Source organism: Mauremys mutica, chromosome 1 (assembly GCF_020497125.1).
Source record: "Mauremys mutica isolate MM-2020 ecotype Southern chromosome 1, ASM2049712v1, whole genome shotgun sequence".
In the NCBI taxonomy this organism is placed as follows: domain Eukaryota; kingdom Metazoa; phylum Chordata; order Testudines; family Geoemydidae; genus Mauremys; species Mauremys mutica.
This window is the reverse complement of record NC_059072.1, coordinates 257,007,419-257,030,601: the sequence shown is the minus strand read 5'-3', so window position 1 is coordinate 257,030,601 and position 23,183 is coordinate 257,007,419. Positions and strand designations below refer to the sequence as shown.

General features: G+C 46.1%; 1 protein-coding gene across 1 annotated transcript in view; it reads right to left on the bottom strand.

The window, feature by feature from the left end:
• COL4A1 (collagen type IV alpha 1 chain) overlaps positions 1-23,183 on the bottom strand; it is a 217,260-nt gene that overhangs the window by 20,445 nt on the left and 173,632 nt on the right. The window contains exons 37-45 of the mRNA XM_045007958.1: positions 19,760-19,899; positions 18,243-18,369; positions 18,082-18,162; positions 16,857-16,955; positions 9,094-9,144; positions 8,039-8,224; positions 6,891-7,024; positions 894-966; positions 157-228 (exon numbers count right to left, since the gene is read on the bottom strand). Coding sequence (XP_044863893.1) covers positions 157-228; positions 894-966; positions 6,891-7,024; positions 8,039-8,224; positions 9,094-9,144; positions 16,857-16,955; positions 18,082-18,162; positions 18,243-18,369; positions 19,760-19,899 — 963 coding nt within the window. The remainder of the gene's footprint in view (positions 1-156; positions 229-893; positions 967-6,890; positions 7,025-8,038; positions 8,225-9,093; positions 9,145-16,856; positions 16,956-18,081; positions 18,163-18,242; positions 18,370-19,759; positions 19,900-23,183) is intronic.

Sequence of the window (23,183 nt, the reverse complement as noted above, 5' to 3'; positions counted from 1 at the left end):
TCTGTACATTTTGAGGCTGAGAGTCTATTAACTCACTTTCTGCACATTCTGGTTTTTTTTTTTTATGTTGTACAAAATGCAAAGGGTGATATAATGCCACTTTAGGTAAAAAAATACCTATTTTAAAATTCTGAAAAATACATAAGCTTACCATACCTTTAGAGCCAGGAAACCCTTGGTCACCTTGTTCTCCTTTGAGACCTGGGAAGCCAGAAGATCCTTTTGGACCTGAAGTCAAATGTACATGAAAATTTAAGTCATTAATTCTTGTTTTAAAACTGTGTGCTGAATAATGGATCCAATCCTGCAAATGCCTAGACACATGAGCAGTTCCTTTGATTTCAAATGTTTGCAGGAAAAGGGCATATGAAGTGATGACATAAAACTGCCATCAATATTCAATTAAAAGATAACTGAAGACAAATTCACAGTCAGGTTTCTAAATTCAGATACATTTTAAATGTATTGACAGCTGCATTCTTTCGTACACTTAAAATTTTAATAAACATAATAATGATAGTGGAAGTGATAGAAAAGGTTTGTCTACTTGCAAGCAGCCTCAAGTTTAGCACGTCACACCACATCTCAAAGAAAACCCTGACTATTCTTAGAACATACAGACATTGATTTTTCATTCTTCTTCAAAAGCAAACATGAATTGTACAATCTACAGAACAAGGAAAGGGAAAAAATTACTGACAAATTCATGTTGTCCTTGTTCTGGCTTCTGAAGTAGCTTCAAAGTTAAGGCTACGGTATTTGTGGGATGCTAGATTAACATGAATGTTTTCTTTTGATAAAGGAGGGAGGGAAAGCACAATCTCTCTCTACCTTACATGAAGTTAGAGAACAATAATTTTGTAACTGTACACAAATTACATATTTCTCCTCACCGTGAAACCCGGGAACTCCTGGAGGTCCCATATCACCCTTTTGACCAATACTTCCTGGTAAACCAGCACTACCCTGTATAAGAAGAAGCCAGACATGAGTTATCCTATATTGCTATGAAACACCTCTCAAATAATCATGTGATTTTTGGAAAGCTGTAAAAAACACTCAGGTCAATAATTTCTAAACTCAGAGACAAGCCGTTCAATCCAAAGATGGTCCTTCTCTAATGTTACGTTGCTCAAATGAGAAGGCTTTGTTCAGAAACAAAAGCTTGTGGTAAGCAGGCAGAGCAGCCTGCGTGATGATCTGTGCTGTGCTATGCTTTATCTTGGGAACACTCTGGGACAAAATAAGGTGGCTCAATAAAAGTTTAACTAATCAAATGGCCTTGAGTCTTAGGAAATGACACCATGAAAAAATATTAGAAAGGAGACAAGTATCACTAAATGGAGCACTCACTCAGAGTATCCTAGAGTCAGGGGGCTGGCCTCAGGTGACCCCAGTGAGAAGATAGGATATTTCAGGTCAGAGAAAGGATTGGTACATATGTGGAATCAGGTGAAAGTTACTCATTAGCCTTGCAGAGGACTTGGTCTTTTCAGCAGTGCTGTACTGGTCTAGGAATGAAGAAGTTTAACACACAAGGCCTGATTTTCCTTTCACATACACTGCTCTAATTGAACTACTCCAGTGAAATTGGTTATACCAGTTTTACAATAGTCTAAGACCATGTCTACACTACAAACTTTGTTCAATATAAGTTACGTCAACATACAGCTGCTAAAGTTAGCGTATCGCTCATGCTCGTGTACACTTGGCTGCTTACAACGGCGCTGCATGCACTCACCAGGAATACTTATGTCGATGCAAAGTGTGGTGCATTATGAGCAGGTATCCCAGTGTGCCACGTGCTGCCATCTGGCACATTGCCTTCTGGGAAGTTTTTGCAATGTGTTGTGCTATATAAATAACTCACCTAGGGATCTCTGGGAGCTAGGAGTCAAGTTCCCAGCAGGCAACTTTCTTCATATCCTATAATGCCATCCATATCCCATAATTATGTGGTTGTTTTTTTTAAGATCCCACAAACCACATGGCACTGTTTGGTATTAGCTATCTCTGACAGAAGCATGGATCGCCATATCTCTGTACCATTCTCATGAGTGTTGCAAATACAAGCCGCATGATTCTCTGGTACTATCAAAGCCGCAAGAAGAACTATAACAACAGGAGACATGACAATTTCTTTGAGGACAAGTTGTTGAGGGACACAGTGAAAAAAAAGGTCATTGGTGGTATTCATGGAGCAACTGCCAATGGTGGAGCGCAGCTTCTGGGCTGGAGAAATGAGCACTGACTGGTGGGATTGCACCATAATGCAGATTTCGGACATCAAGCAGTGGCTGCAGAACTTTCAGACGTGCAAAGCTACATTTCCGGATTTATGTTCCGAGCTCGCACCATTCCTCCAGCACATGGACACCAAAATAAGAGCGAGAGTGTTGACAGTTGAGAAGTGAGTGGCGATCACACTCTGGAAGCTTACATTTCTGGATTGCTGCCAGTCAGTGGGAAATCATTTTGGAGCTGGAAAATCCATAGTGGAGGCTGTTGTCATGCAAGTGTGTAAGGCCATTCATTGTCTTCTGTTATGCAGGGCTGTGATTCTTGAAATGGGCAGGACATAGTAGATGGATTTGCAGCAATCAGGTTCCCAAATTGTGGTGAGGCAATAGACAGCATGCATATCCCTATTTTGGCACCGGCCCACTTGCCACAGAGTACATCAACAGAAATGGTGACTTATCTATGGTTATGCAAGCATCGGTGGATCACTGGGGATGCTTCACCAACATCAATGAGGGCTGATCAGGGAAGGTTCATGACAGTAGCGTCTTTCAGAACTCATGACTTTCCAAAAGCTGCAAGTAGGGACATTCTTTCCTGACCCCCGAATTGCCAGTGGTGATGTTGAAATATCAATAGTGATTCTGGAAGACCCAGCCTAAGTCTTGCTCCCTTGGCTTATGAAGCTGTACGCTGTCCACCTTGACAGCACCAAGGAAAGATTCAACTACCAGCTCAGCAGGTGCAAAATGACAGATGAAGCGTGACAAAATGCGTTTGGTAGATTGGATCTCAGTGAGGAAAATAGCTGAATGGTTATAGCTGCCTGTTGTCTGCTGCATTATCTATATGAGGCAAAGGGGGCAGGGGAGTTGCCGCCAGGGTAGAGGAGATGTCTGCTGACTCTGAACTGCCAAACACAAGGGCCATTACAAGACCTCAGTGTGGAGTTATGTGGTTACAGGAGGCTTTGAAAGAGCATTTCCATGGTCAAGCACAGTAATGTGCTGTGCTTGACTGTGCTCTCGCCCTGAAGGGTTGTGAGCTGTTAGGAACTGTGCTTGGTGTACATTTATACATAGAACTCTTTTTGTCTTATAATGAACCTATGAATTATTCTGTTTTACTGCACATTTATAACACTGTCTTTCACTGAAACTATGAATTATGCAGTGCTTGTTGTACATTTACACCTATGACTGGGTGTTTCCTTGAATCTATGACCTCTGGGATACTGTACACTTACAAGTTCTAGGAGCTTTGCATCCTGCCACACATTCTGCAGTATGTGGGGTGAACCATAACAATGAATTTATTTTCAAAATATAGACCTGCATTCACTGACAAAAGCTGTGAAATGAAATAATGTGAAGGAAAAGGAACAATACAATACCAACTTCCAACATAAATTAGCTGAACGCAACTTTAAATTTAGAAAGGCAGCAAGCAGTTCTGTCCATTTCAATGCAGAAATGCAGTCCATTTTGGATACATACACCAACTGTGCCTTTCATAGGTCATGGATGTGAAGATGTGGTTGTCCTTACTGTCCCCTGGCATGGAGTGGTAGGGCTAGGGATGAGATCCATGGTTCCAAGAGGATTTTTGAGGGGCGCAGGGAGCTGCCACCATGGACTTCTCCAGGGACTGTGAAGGGTGGGAAGTTTGTGATTGTTGGTCAGCTGGGGTCAGCAGCATTTGTGTTAGCTGCCTGAGAAGCCTCATTATGTCCTGGTGCATCTCTCTTTCTTTTTCCTGATAAGATTCTTTGGTCTTTCTCCACGTTCTCCTGGCCTCTCTATCTCTCTCCATGTTGTCTGCCATGTTGGCCCACCAGACCCTTTGTTCACAGTCCAGTGCAGCACTGGTTTGCAAGATCTCACAGAACATATCATCCCTCATCCTCTTCTTTCCCCTCTTCAATAGGGTCCAGCATTCCCCAGGTGTGGAGGGTCACTCTTCAAGGCTTGCAACAGCAGCAGCGCCAGATAAAATGGAAATATATATAATTGTATGTACAGTCACAATGGAAAGTGAAAGATAAGCTTCAAAACTCCCTTCCCTCATTCTCATAAAAATTTGTAATAAGACATACTTATTGCTACTTCAGCTGCGGCACGCCTCTGCACAGCACTATTCTCCCGCCCCAGCCAGGTGAGTATTGTCAGCGAGAGGCCAGGTGCGGGGAAAAGGAGGAGGGTATTAACATTTTTGGTTGCATAAAACAATATGGTCCCTATTTCAATGGGTACAAGTACAGGGCAACGGCACTGAGTGCTGGCACTATTTTTCACAGGTGGTGGTGATTTTAGCTGATATCTCACTCCTGAGTGTCACAGAGACAGAAAACACAGCCTTTGCAGGAATCCCAAAGCCACCCCAGACCACATGCCACTAGCCTGCTTACTACAATGGTGCCTAAAGGTAATAATTGGAGATATACCAATCTCCTAGAACTGGAAGGGACCTTGAAATGTCATCAAGTCCAGCCTCCTCTAGCAGGACCAATTTTTGCCCCAGATGCCTAAGTGGCCCCCTCAAGGATTGAACTCACAACCCTGGGTTTAGCAGGCTAATACTCAAACCACTGAGCTATCCCTCCCCCCTGCCAAAATCATTGCTGAGCAGTGTGGAAAAGTGTCCTACTACTGAAGAAGAAATAAGATGGACATCCCTAGAAACCTTCAGGAGAGAACTGCAGAGTAACTCTATGAAAGTTTCATCAAGATCTCTCAGGAGGACACAAGGGACATTCCTAGGTACATCAACAACCTGCTCCGCAGGGCCTCCAACACCTAATCCTACAGGGGAATGAAAAGAAGATAACAAATCTACCTCCGTTTGTTGTACTACTACCTCTTCTCAGATAAGTAAAATAATGAAAAGTCGATACATGTCTTCAGTAACTTGGGATGGACCAGGCACCATCTTTACATTTAAACATTAAAAGGGAAAATGCATGCACTCACTTTTCCAAGATTCCATGTCTTGCACTGTGCTCGCCCATGCCTGGCTAGTGGGACTGGCTAGGCTGCAGCAGAGTCTCTACAGGTCCTGGCTCATGGCATAGCCAGATTGCCCCGCCCCACCGCATCTCCCTCCCTCCTCCTCACCATTCATGCCAGAGGTTTACATCTCTGAGGTATCCACAGTGGTCTGCGGGGTGCTGGTGGGGTTACTGCCAAGTACTTTTAGTTAGGGGCACCGGGCACCATCCCCCATTGCCCAGGTGTCTCTCTGTTAGGGGTGCTGGGCACCCAGGGGTCCCCCACCCATCGCCCAGGGGTCTCTCTGTTAGGGGTGCTGGGCACCCAGAGGTCCCCCGCCCCATTGGCCAGGGGTCTCTCTGTTGGGACACTAAACAGTGTCTGTGATGAAGTGGAAATTTTCTGAGGGGTAGACGTGTTAGTCTGGATCTGTAAAAGCAGCAAAGAGTCTTGTGGCACCTTATAGACTAACAGACGTTTTGGAGCATGAGCTTTCGTGGGTGAATACATGCATGCATCCGACAAAGTGGGTATTCACCCACGAAAGCTCATGCTCCAAAATGTCTGTTAGTCTATAAGGTGCCACAAGACTCTTTGCTGGAAATTTTCTGTAACATTTTTATAATTCCTAGGCGAGCCTCAGTTTTCCTCTCAACTTTGTGCTGTGAGCGAGGGGAGTGAAAAGGGTTACACAGTGCAGGAGAGAGTTGGCGCCTATGGCGGGCTGCAGGAAATAACTCCACAGGCCGCGTGTTTGAGACCCCTGGTGAAGATCATCATCAGTGTTACTGACCACATAAGGAATAGTTACAGGAGTTAAATTTTATTAAAACCCCCCTTCGCATTACAGTTTTAAAAAAGTGAATACATTGACTTTTAATAGCATACTACATTACTCTTCATTTTTTTCATTTTTGACTATACTTTTGTATCATTGTATGAAAAGGTTTCAGTGATGCGGCCCTCAGGCCAATGTACTAGTCTTCATGTGGCCCTCGTGGTAATTTGAATTTGAGATCCCTAGTATAGAGCCTTGTAGATTTTAGTGGACAGAGATTTTCACCTCATTCTTTCTAGTAGGTGGAGATGCATGGCAGTATTGAAAGGATTTTTTAGGGGCTGGGAGAAGAGGACTGATATATGACAAAAATGTACTTATATCTTTACTTGTTTCAATTTCTACATCAACAGCTATAGTTCATCATTGGCAGAACTGAAAGCACACTTACTTAATTTGAAAGGTTTCATATCTTATCCAAATAGCTCAGATATTTTCAGTATGCAATTTATTGTGAAATATGCAATCTTTAAAATGAAGTACAAATTATTTTGCAACTCATTGATGAGCTGTAGCCACACTGTACCATTAATACACCGTAAACTATATGCTGGTTGTCTGTATGGTGTTATTTTCTGCCTATAAAGTTCTAAGAAGTTCATTAACTCATTGTTAGGCAGCCCTTAAAACAGAGAATTGAAATGTTTTGAAACAGACTTTACACAGTCAGCAGAGAGTCTGAAAGCATTCTGGATATAAAGTATTATTAGTTTGAAAAAGAAATATCTATGATTAATACGTCCATTAATTGGAAGAACTAAAATGACCACTATGTGCTACTGAGATACACTGGAAAAATCACTAAGGTAGTTAAAGTAACTTACAGGGATGCCTTGGAATCCTGGATCACCTTTGATTCCAAGTCTTCCAGGTGCTCCAGGCCAACCAGTGTTTCCTTTTTCTCCTTTGGCTCCTTCCAGGCCCGGAGATCCTGGTGGTCCCATTGGACCTGGTACACCTACAATGGAGGGGTGGGCAAAAGTTTCTTGGCAAATTTGTTTTCTATAAGACATCAGTATTTGGATTAGGACCAGATGGTTCAAGTTAAAGGTGGGCAAGATCAAAGTAAAGCTGGTAAGGAGCAGGAATGCTTCAACCACTAGCTAGGTCATGGACCTACTTATCCAATGGTTCAGTTTCCAGTTCTAATAGTTTCAGAGCTTTAGGGTCCTGCTGAGCTCACCACTGCTACTGGAGAAGCAGGTTGAGAAAGGATCAAGAAATACCTTATTTCTCCTTAGGCTATATGAAGCTAGGAGGCTTCACATTTTCTCTGGACAAGGATCTGCAATAGTGATCCACATATTAATCTTCTCCAAACTGAATTACTGTAATTCATTGTATCTGAGGCAGAAAAAGAAGCAATGCAGAGGCTACTGCTCATGCAGAACTTGGCAACCCATGGTGCTATGAGCTAATCACTCCTGTGTTCCACACTCGCCATTGGCTTCTAATCCACTTCCACTGCCAACTCAAGACCTTATCTCCAATTTTCAAATACATCATCAGGCTGGGACCCAGCAGCATCAGCTATGGTATGTCCATCTATGGCTTGCCAAAGACGACTGCACTCTCTGGTACAAAGCCACTAATAAAACCCTAGATGAAGCACATCGGAGTTGCAGATAAAGTGCTCTGGGTCAAGGGGGTTCACGGATGGAATGAGTTAAGAGGGGAGATTAAACTACCCCAAAGGCAGATCAGTTTTAGGATACACTGCAAATCTGTCCATTGGGAAAATGCTTTTCTAGGACAACTAGGAAGATTTCAATTTATATTAAAAAAAAAATCTATAAAAGGGTAAGAAACATAATAAAGACTTTAATACAAAACAATATGAAATTATATTATTAATAGAAAGGAGATATCACTAATATCCTTAGTACCGACTAGTAATAAAAATAAATAATAAACTCGTATAATCACCATAAACATTAGATATTTTACAGTTCATAGATTTTTAATAACTTACCTGAAAGTCCAGGTTGACCTGGGTATCCTCTGTCTCCTTTAGGACCTTCCATTGATCTCCCTGGTAGTCCGGGAGTGCCCTGTTGGCCTGAAGGACCTTGTGGACCAACAAATCCTGCTTCTCCTTTTGAGCCAGGAATCCCCGGGCTTCCTGGGGATCCTGGAAAACCCACATCGCCTTTTGCACCTAAGATTTAAAACAGCCCCCAAAGTAGTTAGACAAAGGATGATATCATTGCATCATTATGGGCTGATAACCTTTATTTCTATGGTAAATATTTATCTTCCTTTAGACATTTGGATTACAATGAAATTCTTTCAGGAAATTTCATTATTCTCTACCAGATCTTCATGAATCAGGTAAAAGAAATGGTCAGTTTAACTGAAGGGTCTGGCTAGCTAAATTGCTTGCGGCTTATTGCTCACCCACTTCCACAACCTTCATCCACTGCACTCACACCTAAACCTTCTTATGAGCTAAATCCTAAAGTCCTTAATCAGCCACAATTCCACTGGTGTCTATGCAGTGGAAGTTTTGCTTGGGTAAGGATAACTGGGTTTAGTTCAGAAGAAGAGGATAGATTTACCAAGATCGACATTTAAAACATATGAATTTTTTTCCAAGTTTGTATAAATAGGTAATTTAAAGCTTATTTTAAAACTTTCGTTGCTCACTCAATGTATTTTATTGGCTAGTGAAAATATGTAAAATAAAATAAAATAAAATGATAAAAGAAAGGAAAAATAGCTAGACTTTGATTTTTACAAAATTAGTATGGAAACAGAAGGACTTCAAATTCAAAAGCACTCCACGCAATACAAATAAAGGAGTTCTCACCACAACACAGCTTGCAGTAAATTCCACACTAAGAATATTTACCTATTTAGGGCATATCTAATTGATGTCTAAGATGCTGCTACTATAATAGAAATTAGTAACTGACACCTCAAGTTTTTGCTTCCAGATTTAAATAGTGGAGCACATAAGAGAATGCAGTTGCACATGTGTTTGAACTACAGAATTAAGTTTTAAAAACTTTTTTTATTTTATATTACCTTTATCTCCTTTTGTACCAGGAAATCCTGGAAGCCCTCTACCTGGAATACCTACAAGTGACAGCAGTAAAAGTAAGACAAGACAGTAATTACATTTAATGCATAATTAATATTTATTACAAAAACAGACACCAGCACTTGGAAATGAATGGTTTATGCACAAGGTTTTCTGGGCAGGGACTGTCTTTCTGTTATGTATTTCACTGTGTCTAGCACAATGGGGCCCTATCTGTGAATGAGGCCCCTGTGTGCCACCGTACCAATAATGAAGAAAGGATGAGACAGCTCCAATATTTCACAGCAAATTGGTTATGGGAAAAGATTTCCTAAATAGCAAATCTTGAAAATACTGCCAGATTTTGCAACAGTTTTTCTATCAAGCTAACACTGATGTACAATGCAACTAACTAAAGGCGCTCATCTCCATCAAAGCTGGTTCAGGACTCCCTAGCGCTACATGAACTAAGAGAAGATTATTTAGTGTGAGGGCTAACTAATGCTCTTTAGTTTAGGTATAATTTGTTGATGGTGGTTGGTGCAGGATGCTCAGTCTCTTTTTTTTTTTTTTTTTTGCATGCTCATTTTTAAGACATAAAGAGCCAAATTGTGAGGTCCTTATTCAGGCAAACCCCTTTTGACTTTACTGAAATTTTGAGTAAGGATCTCAAGATTTGGTCCAAACTGCACTAACTGTACACATGGTTCTTTCCCCTCCAATGTATACCTTTTCAGGAATGCTCATGTGAAGAATATAACATTCTGTTGGATTTAAATATCCATGCCCACTTTAGGGGTCTGATGCTGCAGTCCTTGTCAATGTATGTCAATGGGAGTTAAGAGGAGATATTCTTGATTCTGATGAAAACGTGTTTTTCCCACAGAAATTTTGAAACAATTTTTTTGTTTCATATAGACTAAATGTTGTTTACATATTTTGGTTTTAAAAACCAAAATGACATTTTATGTTTATTTGAAGTAAAAGTTCTTCTTTGAGTGCTTGCTTATATCGATTCCAATTACGTGTACGCGCGCCATGTGCACGTTCGTCGGAAGATTTTTACCCTAGCAACACTTGGCGGGTTGGCTGGGTCGCCCCCTGGAGTGGCGCCGTTACAGCGCCAGATATATACCCCTGCCGACCCAACGGCCTCTCAGTTGCTTCTTACCGCCCGTGACGGTCTTTGGAACTGTGGAGTGCGGCTTTGCTGATCTCCACTTCCCTAGCTTTCTCATTGGTTCTTTACTGTTACTTGTGTTTATAGTTCGAGTTTTTACAGTTGTAGTTAGTGTTAGATGTTGTATATATATAGTTAGTGTATATAGTTGAAGGGGGGATCGGGGATTAGCCCCTTTCTTCCACCCCGGTGCCGGGCTCATGCCCAGGTCACCGGGATTCAAACCATGCTCGGCGTGCCAAAAGCTGATGCCAATAGGAGATACCCACGACTCCTGCCTCAACTGCCTAGGGGAATCCCACCTTCCTGAAAAGTGCCGCATCTGTAAGTCGTTTAAACTAAGGACGAAGAAAAAGTGGGACTTTCGACTGAAACAGCTCCTCATGGAGGCGGCACTTAGTCCTACAACGTCGGTACCAAGCGCTCCTTCGGCTCTGGACCGCTCCGGTACTGCGAAGGGGCCACAGCACCGACCCTCACCGGCACCGACATCTGCTCGGCACCGGTCCCTGTCCCCGTGGCCCAGGAAGCAACACAGCGCTCCGGCGGCTTCGGCACCACCCGCACCACAGAAGGAGCGCCCGTCGACAACGGATCGCCCGGCACCGTCATCTGCTGCGGCACTGCTGAGTGCGGCACCACCGAGTGCGGCACTGCAGAGTGCGGCACCGTCAATTCCGGTCCCGCAAGGGCCGTTGAGTCCAGTGCCCGAAAGCTCCCCGGCTCACGCCGTGGTCGAGCTCGTTCTCCCATCCACGCCGGAGACCTTCTCCACGGCACGGGAGTTGATCGCGATGACGGAGACCGCGCTGCCTTAACCCCTGGCACCGCCGGTGCGGGTCATCCAATTTATTGGCAAGCCTGCCTTGCTGAGGCTGCCCTCCGTGGGAGCCGCCACGAGGCGTAGTTCAAGATCTCGGTCCCGCCGATGATCTCGGTCCCGCCGATGATCTCGGTCCCGTCGACAATCCCGGTCCCGGCACCTCTCCATCGCGGTACGGTCGCACTCGTGGCACCGCTCGGCCTCCCGTTCACCTACCAGATACTCACGGTACCGATCCGACTCCCGGCACCGTTCCCGGCACCGCGCATCTCGCAGCCGTTCCAGGCGAAGGGACTCGAGATCCCGGTCGACCTCCCGGCACCGCTACGGTTGCAGGTCCCGGTCTCGCTCGCAGTACCGTTATAGCTCCCGGTACCACTCTCCGGTACCGCCCCGGGAAAGAACAACCAGAACCGGGACTCCCTCTCAGGGTCTGTCAGCACCGCCGTGGCTGTTGAGACACACATCGGTGTCATCACAGGCTGGTAGTGCTTCCTATCCACAGGAGTGCGACTTGGAGGTCCCCAGCCATATATTTCCAGAGAGCCAGAGCCACGAGCAAGGACCCCATCACTGGGCCTTCTAGACACCGTGGGCATACCACCAAGCACAAGGTGCTCCTTCAGTGGTTCCACGATCGGCCCCGTCAGAACACCGGGTGCCAGAGGCGACAGTGAGCCGCCCCACCCCATGGGCACGGATGAGGCTCCGGTACCACCTGCAGATGCCCAGGTCCCACCTGACGCAAATGATGCTCCTCAAGAACAGGAGCCCCCACAGGATCCTTTGGTCCCTGGCCTCTCCTCTTCCTCCTCGTCAGATGAGGCGGTGGCGGGAACATCCTCCTCAGGCCCTCCGCCAATTGATCTAAGGGCCCATCAGGACCTCTTGAGACGAATGGCTCAAAATATGAACGTATAGGTGGAGGAGGTCCCTGAGATAGAGGACCCTGTAGTGGACATCCTTTCGGCTGACGCACCTACTAGAGTGGCTCTCCCATTTATCCGCACCATACAAGCAAATGCGGACACCATTTGGCAATCCCCAGCTTCGATTCCCCCCACAGCCAGGGGAGTAGAGAGAAAATACATGGTCTCCTCAAAGGGGTATGAATATCTCTACACTCACCCACCTCCTTGTTCTCTAGTAGTGCAATCGGTGAATGAAAGGGAGTGTCATGGCCAGCAAGCCCCTGCTCCTAAGTCAAAGGAGGCTAGGCGCATGGACCTCTTAGGCCGTAAAATATACTCGGCCAGAGGCCTTCAACTTAGGGTGGCAAGCCAACAAGCCCTCCTAAGCAGGTATAACTTTAACACGTGGACGTCCTTGGGAAAGTTTACAGAGCTTCTTCCCCAGGAGTCCCGTCAAGAATTTACAGCCCTACTTGAGGAGGGTAAAAAGATGGCAAGAAACTCCCTCCAAGCCTCTCTGGATGCAGCGGACTCTGCAGCCAGGACTTTGGTGTCAGGAGTGACGATGAGGCGTATCTCCTGGCTCCAGGTCTCAGGCCTTCCTCCTGAATTACAACAAACTATTCAGGACTTGCCCTTCGAAGGCCAGGGCCTTTTCTCAGACAAGACTGACCCCAGATTGCAAAGTCTGAAGGACAATTGCATCATAATGTGCTCGCTGGGAATGCACACGCCAGTGACCCAACGCAGGACCTTCCGGTCCCAGCCACACCGCCCTTACGCCTCGCCTAGGCCGCGTCAGGACTTTAGCAGAAGGCGTGGTAGAGGGAATCGTCGGAGGCAGTCTGGCCCCAAGGGGGTCAAAATCAGGCCCCCCTAAACCACCAGCGGGGCCCAAGCAGAACTTTTGATGGGAGGCCCGAGGACGGCCCATCAGTTACTTTCCTGGATCCTTTCCCTCCATTTGTCAATCGCCTCTCCCATTTCCTCCCTGCCTGGTCCCAGCTAACTTCCGATCGCTGGGTCCTGCGCACGGTGGAATTGGGATACCACCTCCAGTTTATTTCAACCCCACCTTCCCACCCTCCCTCCTCGTCCCTCTTCAGGGACACCTCTCACGAGCAATTCCCCTTACAAAAGGGCCAGTCGCTCCTAGATATGGGAGCCATAGAGGAGGTGCCAAAAGACATGAGGGGCAAGGGGTTTTATTCCCGCTACTTCCTAATCCCCAAGGCAAAGGGAGGTCTACGACCGATCCTAGACCTGCGAGAACTCAACAAATTCATGATAAAGTTGAAGTTCTGCATAGTAACCCTGGGGACCATTATCCCGTCCCTGGATCCGAGAGACTGGTATGCCGCCCTCGATATGAAGGACGCATATTTCCATATCGCAATTTACCCACCACACAGACAGTACCTCCGTTTTGTGGTCAACCATCAACACTTTCAGTTCACTGTACTTCCATTCGGCCTTTCTACGGCCCCGCGAGTGTTCATGAAATGCATGGCCGTAGTCGCCGCCTCCCTCCAGCATCGTCGGGTACACGTCTACCCGTATCTCGAGGATTGTCTCATTTGAGGGACCTCCCAGTTACAAGTGTCACACCACCTGTGCATCGTCCAAGATCTCTTCAGGAGCCTAGGACTACTGATCAACACAGAGAAGTCTACTCTGACCAGGGCCGGCTCCAGACCCCAGCGCGCCAAGCGCGCGCTTGGGGCGGCGTCCTGCAGGAAGGCGGCAGGCGGCTCCGGTGGACCTCCCGCAGACGTGCCTGCGGAGGGTCCGCTGGTCCCGCGGCTCCGGTGGAGCATCCACAGGCATGCCTGCGGGAGGTCCACCGGAGCAGCAGGACCGGCGACCGCCAGAGCGCCCCCCACGGCGTGCCGCTGTGCTTGGGGCAGCGCAAATCCTAGAGCTGCCCCTGACTCTGACACCCTCGCAGAGAATAGACTTCATCGGAGCAATTCTGGACTCCAATCTGGCCAGAGCCTGCCTCCCACATTGTAGCAATGGCTACAATTATTCGAGGTCTTCAAACCTTCCTGACAATGTTGGTGCGCAACTGCCTCAGTCTAGTAGGTCACATGGCCTCCTGCACCTTCGTGACCAAACACACCAGGCTACATCTCCGTCCCTTTCAAACCTGGCTTGCTTCAGTATACCGGCCATGCAGGGACAGCCTGGACTCAGTGCTCACTATTCCCCAGAAGGTTCTGGGCTCCCTAACCTGGTGGCTAGACCCCACTCTAGTCTGTGCAGGGATGCCATTCCACCCGCCTCAACCCTCGATGGCCCTAACCACGGACGCATCATCTCTGGGTTGGGGTGCTCACCTCGAGGGCCTACGCACTCAAGGCCTCTGGTCAACTCAAGAGCTAGCCTTACACATCAATGTGCGGGAACTGAGGGCGGTGCGTCTAGCATGCCAGGTGTTTCAAGAACATCTCCAAGGCTGTTGTGTGTCAGTATTCACGGACAACACAACGGCCATTTTTTACATAAACAAGCAGGGCGGAGCACGCTCATCCCTCCTTTGTCAAAAAGCCTTCCACCTCTGGGACTTTTGCATAGCCCACTCGATCGATTTGGTAGCGTCCTTTCACCCAGGAGTCCAGAACACTGTGGCGGATCACCTCAGCAGATCCTTCCTGTCTCACGAGTGGTCGATTCGTCCAGATGTCATCCATTCTGTTTTCCGGAAGTGGGAGTTTCCCCACATAGACCTCTTTGCCTCCCGAGAGAACAGGAAATGCCAGGTGTTCTGCTCCTTCCAGGGACGCTCTTCGGGCTCCCTATCAGACGCTTTCCTCATCCCGTGGAAGAAGCATCTACTCTACGCCTTTCCACCATTCCTGCTGGTCCACAGAGTCCTACTCAAGCTTCGCAGGGACAGCGCCCACCTGATCCTGATTGCTCCAGCGTGGCCGAGGCAGCACTGGTACACCATGTTGTTCGACCTCTCAGTGGCAGACTCGATCCCCCTGCCACTCTGGCCGGATCTCATAACACAGGACTTCGGCAGACTTCACCATCCAGACTTGCAGTCTCTTCACCTCACAGCATGGTTGCTGCGAGGTTGAGCCAGTCTGAGTTGCGTTGCTCTGCCTCGGTCCAACAGGTGCTCTTGGGCAGTCGGAAGCCTTCCACTAGGATGACATATGTGGCCAAGTGGAAGCGTTTCTCCTGCTGGTGCGCTCAACGTAACTCAGTCCCCACGCAGGTGTCAGTTCCTACTGTCCTGGACTACCTCTGGTCCCTGAAAGAACAAGGCCTAGCAGTCTCTTCCATAAAGGTGCATCTGGCAGCCATCTCCGCCTTCCACCCAGGGGAAAATGGCCGATCAGTCTTTTCTCACCCCGTAGTTTCAAGGTTCCTCAAGGGATTGGAATGTTTGTACCCACAAGTTAGATGCCCGACCCCTACCTGGGACCTCAACCTGGTGCTAGCCCAGCTTTTGGGTGCTCCTTTCGAACCACTAGCCACCTGCTCGCTGCTGTACCTTTCCTGGAAGACAGCCTTCCTCATCGCTATTACTTTGGCAAGACGAGTATCTGAGCTTCGGGCCCTGACAGCGGACCCTCCCCCGTATACGGTGTTCCATAAGGACAAGGTACAGCTGCGACCACACCCCTCCTTCCTCCCTAAGGTGGTGTCCTCCTTTCATGTCAATCAAGACATCTTCCTTCCAGTCTTTTTCCCGAAGCCGCACCCATCGCGTCGGGAACAACAGCTGCACACGCTAGACGTTCGCAGGGCTCTCGCCTTTTATATTGAGAGAACAAAACTCTTCCAAAGGTCGCCTCAGCTCTTTGTAGCTGTGGCAGATCAGATGAAAGGCCTACCAGTCTCATCCCAACGAATTTCATCTTGGGTAACGTCCTGCATCCGTATATGCTATGATTTGGCTCACGTTCCGGCTAGCCACCTCACCGCCCATTCTCCTCGGGCTCAAGCTTCATCTGCCGCCTTCCTGGCCCATGTTCCCATCCAGGAAATATGTCGGGCAGCTACCTGGTCATCGATTCACCCCTTTGCCTCACATTATGCATTGGTTCAACAGTCCAGAAATGATGCAGCCTTTGGCTCAGCAGTTCTGCATTCTGCAACATCTCACTCCGACCCCACCGCCTAGGTAAGGCTTGGGAATCACCTAATTGGAATCGATATGAGCAAGCACTCGAAGAAGAAAAGACGGTTACTCACCTTTGTAACTGTTGTTCTTCGAGATGTGTTGCTCATATCCATTCCAAACCCGCCCTCCTTCCCCTCTGTCGGAGTAGCCGGCAAGAAGGAACTGAGGGGCTGTTGGGTCGGCAGGGGTATATATCCGGCGCCATAAAGGCGCCACTCCAAGGGGCGACCCAGCCGACCTGCCAAGTGTTGCTAGGGTAAAAATCTTCCGACGAACGTGCACACAGCGCGCGCACACCTAATTGGAATGGATATAAGCAACACATCTCGAAGAACAACAGTTACAAAGGTGAGTAACCGTCTTTTTTCATTACAAATCAGCTCAAAGCTTCTGTCATGAAAAACCAACAATTTGTTTTACTGAAATATTTCAAACAAAGATTATTGTTGCAAATTTCTTAGGGGGAAAATGTCAGTATTGAGACCAGACCTACCAATTTCCTAAGAAATTTTCTGTCCAAATCACCAGCTTTATAGTTTGCAAGGCATTATACAAACTTCAGTATATAATCCTCCCAATGTAAGTACTTAAAAACTACATGGTCCTCCATCTTATTTGACTGTGCAATTAGACACTTCCTGTGCATTTCTGTAATAAATATCTGACATATATGTACATTTTAACACAAAAGAAAGGTAACCTGGCATGATGCTTACCTGGGTCACCCTTTGCTCCAGGCAAACCTGGTATTCCATCATAACCTTGTTCACCTTTCTGTCCAGGGACACCAGAGGGACCTTGAGAACCAGGCTGACCTGAAAAATCATTCATTGCCATTTTATAATCCAGTCATCAGATTTTTACACATCTTTCTCTCAATGGAAACGTAGGTTATGATGCTGCTCCCATTGAAGTCAAATGGCAGTTATTCATTATAGATTTGATTCTGCTCTCATTTTACATAGGTATTACATTGGCAGAACTCCACTGCCTTCACTGTTGTTACTCCTGAATTACACCAGTAAGAGAGAAGAATCAGTCCTTTTAATTCAGAGATCGGCAGCCTTTGGTACACGGCCCATCAGGGAAATCCGCTGGCGGGCCGGGACGGTTTGTTCACCTGCAGCATTCACAGGTTTGGCCGATCACAGCTCCCGCTGGCCATGGTTTGCTGTTCCAGGCCAATGGGGGGCTGTGGGAAGTGGCACAGGCCAAGGGCTGTGCTGGCCGCCGCTTCCCACAGCCCCCATTGGCCTGGAACGGCGAACCGTGGCCAGTGGGAGCTGCGATCGGCCAAACCTGTGGACGCTGCAGGTAAACAAACCGTCCCGGCCCACCATCAGATTTCCCTGACTGGCCGCATGCCAAAGGCTGTTGATCCCTGTTTTAGTTTCTTATAGTAATAGTTATGAACCCAGCTAAGACTAAAGTATAAGAAACTTCAGTAAGAGCTTGAGTCTTCTCCCTCAGTATCACCCATTGAATATCAGGTGCTTATGTCCTGCAGAGACAGAACTGGGCCATGAGAATTCATACAATTACCCTATATAGCCTGACTCTCCACTTTGACTGTAGCATACTAGTTTTACCCCAATGACATTACGCCAATGTAACATAGAGGAGATCAGGCCATAAAGGTCAATGTGAGGGATTTTAAATGCAATTGGTAACGATGATGGTAGCAACAAATGGTACTGAAGAAAAACTGTCCTACAAACGGCTTTAAAGAACCAGTCCCCCCCATCTTAAAATGATTGGTTTTGTCTTGCAATGCCCCTCCGCCCTCCACCTCCAAATTTTTCACTTGTAAAATGAACAAATGTGACTAGGAATCTTTGAGACAAAATAAATATATAAGTCCACAATACCATGTTCAGTCACTTATTAGAGTAGAAAGCACACTTGAAATGGTGCTTTTTAAAAATTAAGTGGATTCTTTACCTGCTTCTCCTTTTAAACCTGGAATGCCATCCAAACCAGAGAGTCCTTTTTCACCCTTTTCTCCCTGGCTACCTGGGCTGCCTAAAGAAAGCAAGAGGATTTGATTCACTGACTGTACATTTGCTCTTGTTAGTTTTACATTAAATGTTTTTAGGACTTGCCTGGATATCCTGCAATGCCAGGTAATCCTTTGAGACCTGGATGACCAGGCATTCCTGGAATTCCTGTGCTACCCTTTTCACCTTTTTCACCAGGGAAGCCTGGAACACCTGGCCTTCCTTCTTCTCCCTATGAGAAAAAAAAGCAAACAATAAAAGCCACACACTTAGGATCTGGTAAATTGGCTTATCATGTTCTGCAATATTACATAATTTCCCCCCATTATATCCACCATTGCATTAAAGAATTTCATCCTCTTTATTTAGGATTAAATTCAGTGACGCCTGTAGGCTCACACACACACAATTATCTTAATTCATTCTATTTATGTAGTGCACAGATGACTAGAAGCCTTCTTATACACTTCATTGGGGGCCTTTTATCTTTTTTTTCTTCCAGTGATAAAGATTGCAATTTTCTACAAGTTACCCACATAACTTCTTTTGTGAACATGCATTTAGTCACCCAAAGTCCAGATTATCAAAATTCTTTGTTTGCTATTAAATACGCAAGGTTTAATTTTATAATTTTTATTTCGAAGTTCAAAGGATACTCTAAATATTTGCCTTCAAAAAGTCTTGTGAACCAACAACAGAGCCCCTTTCAGAATATGTGGAGTGTGAATTAAGTCTATCTATGGCATGTATATGGTGCTCATTACTAAATTATCTGAACAGCTCACAATCTTTTAATGTATTTAACCTCCTCAAATGCCTGTAAGGAAGGGAAATCAGTATATGTTTTAGTATACAGCCGCTCCTCGGGTTACACAAACCCAACTTACAGAAATCCACATTTACAGAAAAAGTTCCATAAGTTCTGTAAGCTTTTTTTTTTTTTGCGCAATTGTCGGAGATACGTTCCTGACTTATGCAAAATTTGACTTACGCAAGTAAGTCGGGGAGCTTCTGTAGTGTGTTTTGCACCTTCTCAGTCATTTTTTAAGAGTTTGTTTCTATCATTTTTAGTGATGTAAATTATTTTATTTTATGGAGTTAGAATAAATCAACACTGCTGCAAAATTTGGTACCATTGTGCCATGGAGTATATGAGGCTCTCCATACACACACATACATACATATTATACACACACACACATCCATCATCATTTCCTGTTTCCAATGCCAAGGTTGGGGAGGGTTGACTTCTGTTGGTTTCTTTGGCTTTGGAACCTAGACTGCAAGCCACCTCAAGTTTAGACCCATTTTATAGATGGGGAACTGAGACACAGAGAGGTTAGTGAGTTGCCCAAGGTCATACATGAAGTCCATAGTAGAGCAGTGACTTGAACCCAAGACTCCCATGTCCCTAACCACCAGGCCTCTCTTTTTTACACACACACACACACACACACACACACACACACACACACACACACACACACACACACACACACACACACACACACACTTTCCACTCAGATGTTAAAATAGAAATTTAACAGAATAACTTATGAACAAATGAATCTTTTGAGGTACTTATTAGAAATGAGACAATTAATTTTTGAGATTGTAAATACCTTCTCACCCGGAGAACCTGGAATGCCAACCCCTGGAATACCCAACTCTCCTTTGTCTCCTTTTGCACCTTGTAATCCAGGGTACCCTGGTACACCTGGTGAGCCTGGCACACCTGGTACACCTTTTTCTCCAGGTGTTCCTAACAACAAAATAAAAAGTATATTAAATCTGTAGCACCCCAGCAATAAAGACAAAAATCTGTTATTGAGATATTACCTTGAAACGATTGTGTATATCAGAATTAGAAAACAAGTGAATTGCTGTACTGTCTAGTAAATAGAGATAAACAAGAACCTAGCCATCTAAGAAAGTGAATTGTTTTTGGTACTTCCCCTGTTTTATTATACATAAATGTTCAGAAGTGTGCCTATGATTTAGCCATGCACACAACCAAATGCAAAAACATATTCATGTTTCCATAAAGAGCCACCGACAAATACAACTTGTAATATACCTATCTGATCAATGGAACCAGAATGATTTCCAGGTTATCTACCATGTGTAGTAGCAACTTAGTCACTAAAAGAGTCTGCCTCTGAGAGGTCGAGTGGCCTACTCATGTGATAATGTGCTCCTAAATATGAGAAAATGTAGAACTGGGCCAATAAGAACCAGAGAGCATGCAGTGTGAACCCCCTTTTCTTTCTCTTGCTCGATCTCAAAGGCCAGTTTTGACTAACAATTAAAATTAATCTAAATAATCTATGAGAATAGAAATTGGATGACAAATTAGCCAGCCTTGATGTTACTGATTTTTTGGCCTCCAATCTTTTTTTCTTTGATTTCTTAAATATCTTAGGTATAAACCAACAAATAGCCAATTTTAACTGAGATAAGATTCCCTGCTAAGATGCATTCCTTCTATTCTTCTATTTTAAAAAAATAGAGACTGTCACCAGGACACCACATTTCTATCACAGGTGGATGCATTCCAACTCTATGACAAAATCTATAACAAAGATATGTAACATTTTCAAAACTGGCTGCCTGAATTGTATGTGCAAATCCTACACCTGTGATCCTGAAACAAGTAATTGTGCTGAAGTGTTTGTCCTCATACAAAGATCTGAGATTTGAATGCAGAATTTAGGAACTCGTTTTAATATTGTTCAGAGTCCCCAAAATAGTGCAGACTATGATGTAGCCATCTACTTATCCACTAAAACCTGAACTCAGACAACCAACTCTTTTCACAAAGGACACTGAATGAAAGTCAGATGGCAATTTCTTTTGGACCTTGTGGCAACACACAACATAGTGTATATGTAGCCACATATCAGAGTGAAAAGCAGGCTGCATCCATGCTGTGGTGTGTAGTTACATGTGGCAGTGAAAGGCTTTGGCAGCAGGTAAAGACTCCAGCGGCAGGGAACTGCCAGAGTCTTTCCCTGCTGCTTTGTTTATGCCAGAATTTTTCACTACCAGAGAAAACTTTCCCCTGTGCCAGAAGAAGGCTCTGGCAGTTCCCTATGGCGGGAAAAGGCTCCAGCAGTGGGGAGCTGCGGGAGCCTTTCCCCACTGCAGGAGTCTTTCACTGCAATGAGGAAAGGCTCCAGCATGGGACATTACACTGCTAAAAATAGCAGTGTAGATGGGGGAGGCACTGCTTTGGTGTGTAGAGAGCTGTGTAGGGTACATACATATCCTAAGCAGTGCCTCACCGTCTACACTGCTATTTATACCCACGTGAGAGGGGCATGCAAAGTATGTACTCTACACTCCACCATAAGCGTAGACATAGCCTTGGTCACTACTGACTTGGGCCATATTTAAACCAGTGGCGAAAGGACAGCATCCTCTCTGTTATCCAATCTATGCAAATAAAAAACGGTTACTCACCTTTCTGTAACTGTTGTTCTTCGAGATGTGTTGCTCATATCTATTCCAGTTAGGTGTGTGCTTTTTCCCTAGCAGCTACTTGTCGGGCCGTCTAGGGAGCCCCTGGAGTGGCGCCGATATGGTGACCTATATAAGACCCTGCCGGCCCGACCCCCCTTCAGTTCCTTCTTGCCAGCTACTCCGACAGAGGGGAAGGTGGGGGAGAATGGAATAGATATGAGCAACACATCTCGAAGAACAACAGTTACAGAAAGGTGAGTAACCGCTATTTCTTCTTTGAGTGATTGCTCATATCAGTTCCAGTTAGGTGACTCCCAAGCCTTACCTGGAGGTGGGGTTGGAGTCAAGGAACTGCAGATTGATGAATAGCTCTGCCAAAGGCCGCATCATCCCGAGAGTACCGGACGATGGCATAGTGGGACGTGAAGGTGAGAGGCCCACGTGGCAGCCCTGCAGATTTCCTGGAGAGGAATGTGTGCCAGGAAGGCAGCTGATGATGCCTGAGCTCTTGTGGAGTGAGCCGTAATAGCAGGCGGAGGGACGTTTGCCAGGTTATAGCAAGCACAAATGCACCCGGTGATCCACAAAGATATTCGTTGAGAGGAAATCGGGGCGCCTTTCATCCACTCCGCAATGGCAACAAACAACTGGGTTGTTTTACGAAAGGGCTTTGTTCTGTCTATATAGAAGGCGAGTCCCCTTCGAACGTCAAGAGAATGGAGATGTTATTCACGAAGGTCGGCATGCGGTTTTGGGTAGAAAACTGGTAGGAAGATATCCTGGCTCACATGGAAGAGGGACACCACTTTTGGTAGGAAGGCCGAGTGAGGTCTTAGTTGAACTTTATCTTTATGAAAGAAAATATAGGGTGGCTCACACGTAGTTCGGACACCCGATGTGTGGAAGTGTTGGCCACTAGGAAGGTGACCTTCCAGGAGAGACAGAGAAGTGAGCAGGAGGCCAGCGGCTCAAAAGGAGGGCCTATAAGGCAAGAGAGTACCAAGCTAAGGTCCCATGCAGGCATGGGTGGCTTCGTTGGAGGATGGATTTTCTCCAGGCCTTTGAGGAAACGCCGCACAACCGGGTGTGCAAACATGGAGTGCCCAGCCGTGCCTGGGTTAAACGCAGAGATGGTCGTGAGGTGGACCTTAAGGGATCCAAAGGCTAGGTGCTGGCCCTTTAGGGACATCAGGTAGTCCAAGATGCACGGAATTGGAGCCTGAAGTGGGGGCACCTGCCGCTGAGCGCACCAGCTGGAAAACCTTTTCCACTTGGCTTCGTAGGTAAGCCTCGTTGACGGCTTGCGACTTTCGAGAAGCACCCACCTTACCGAGTCCGAACAGGTGCGTTCAGCCTGGTTTAGCCACGGATCCTCCAGGCTGTGAGGTGGAGCGACTGAAGGTCCGGGTGCAGGAGACGACCATGGTTCTGAGAGATGAGGTCAGCGCTGAAAGGGAGACGCAGGGGAGCCTGGATTGACAGGTCCAGCAGGATCGGGTACCAAACTGACGCAGCCAGGCAGGGGCTACCAGAATAACATCTGTGGGCTACCAGAATGACATCTGCCCTGTCCCAGCGGACCTT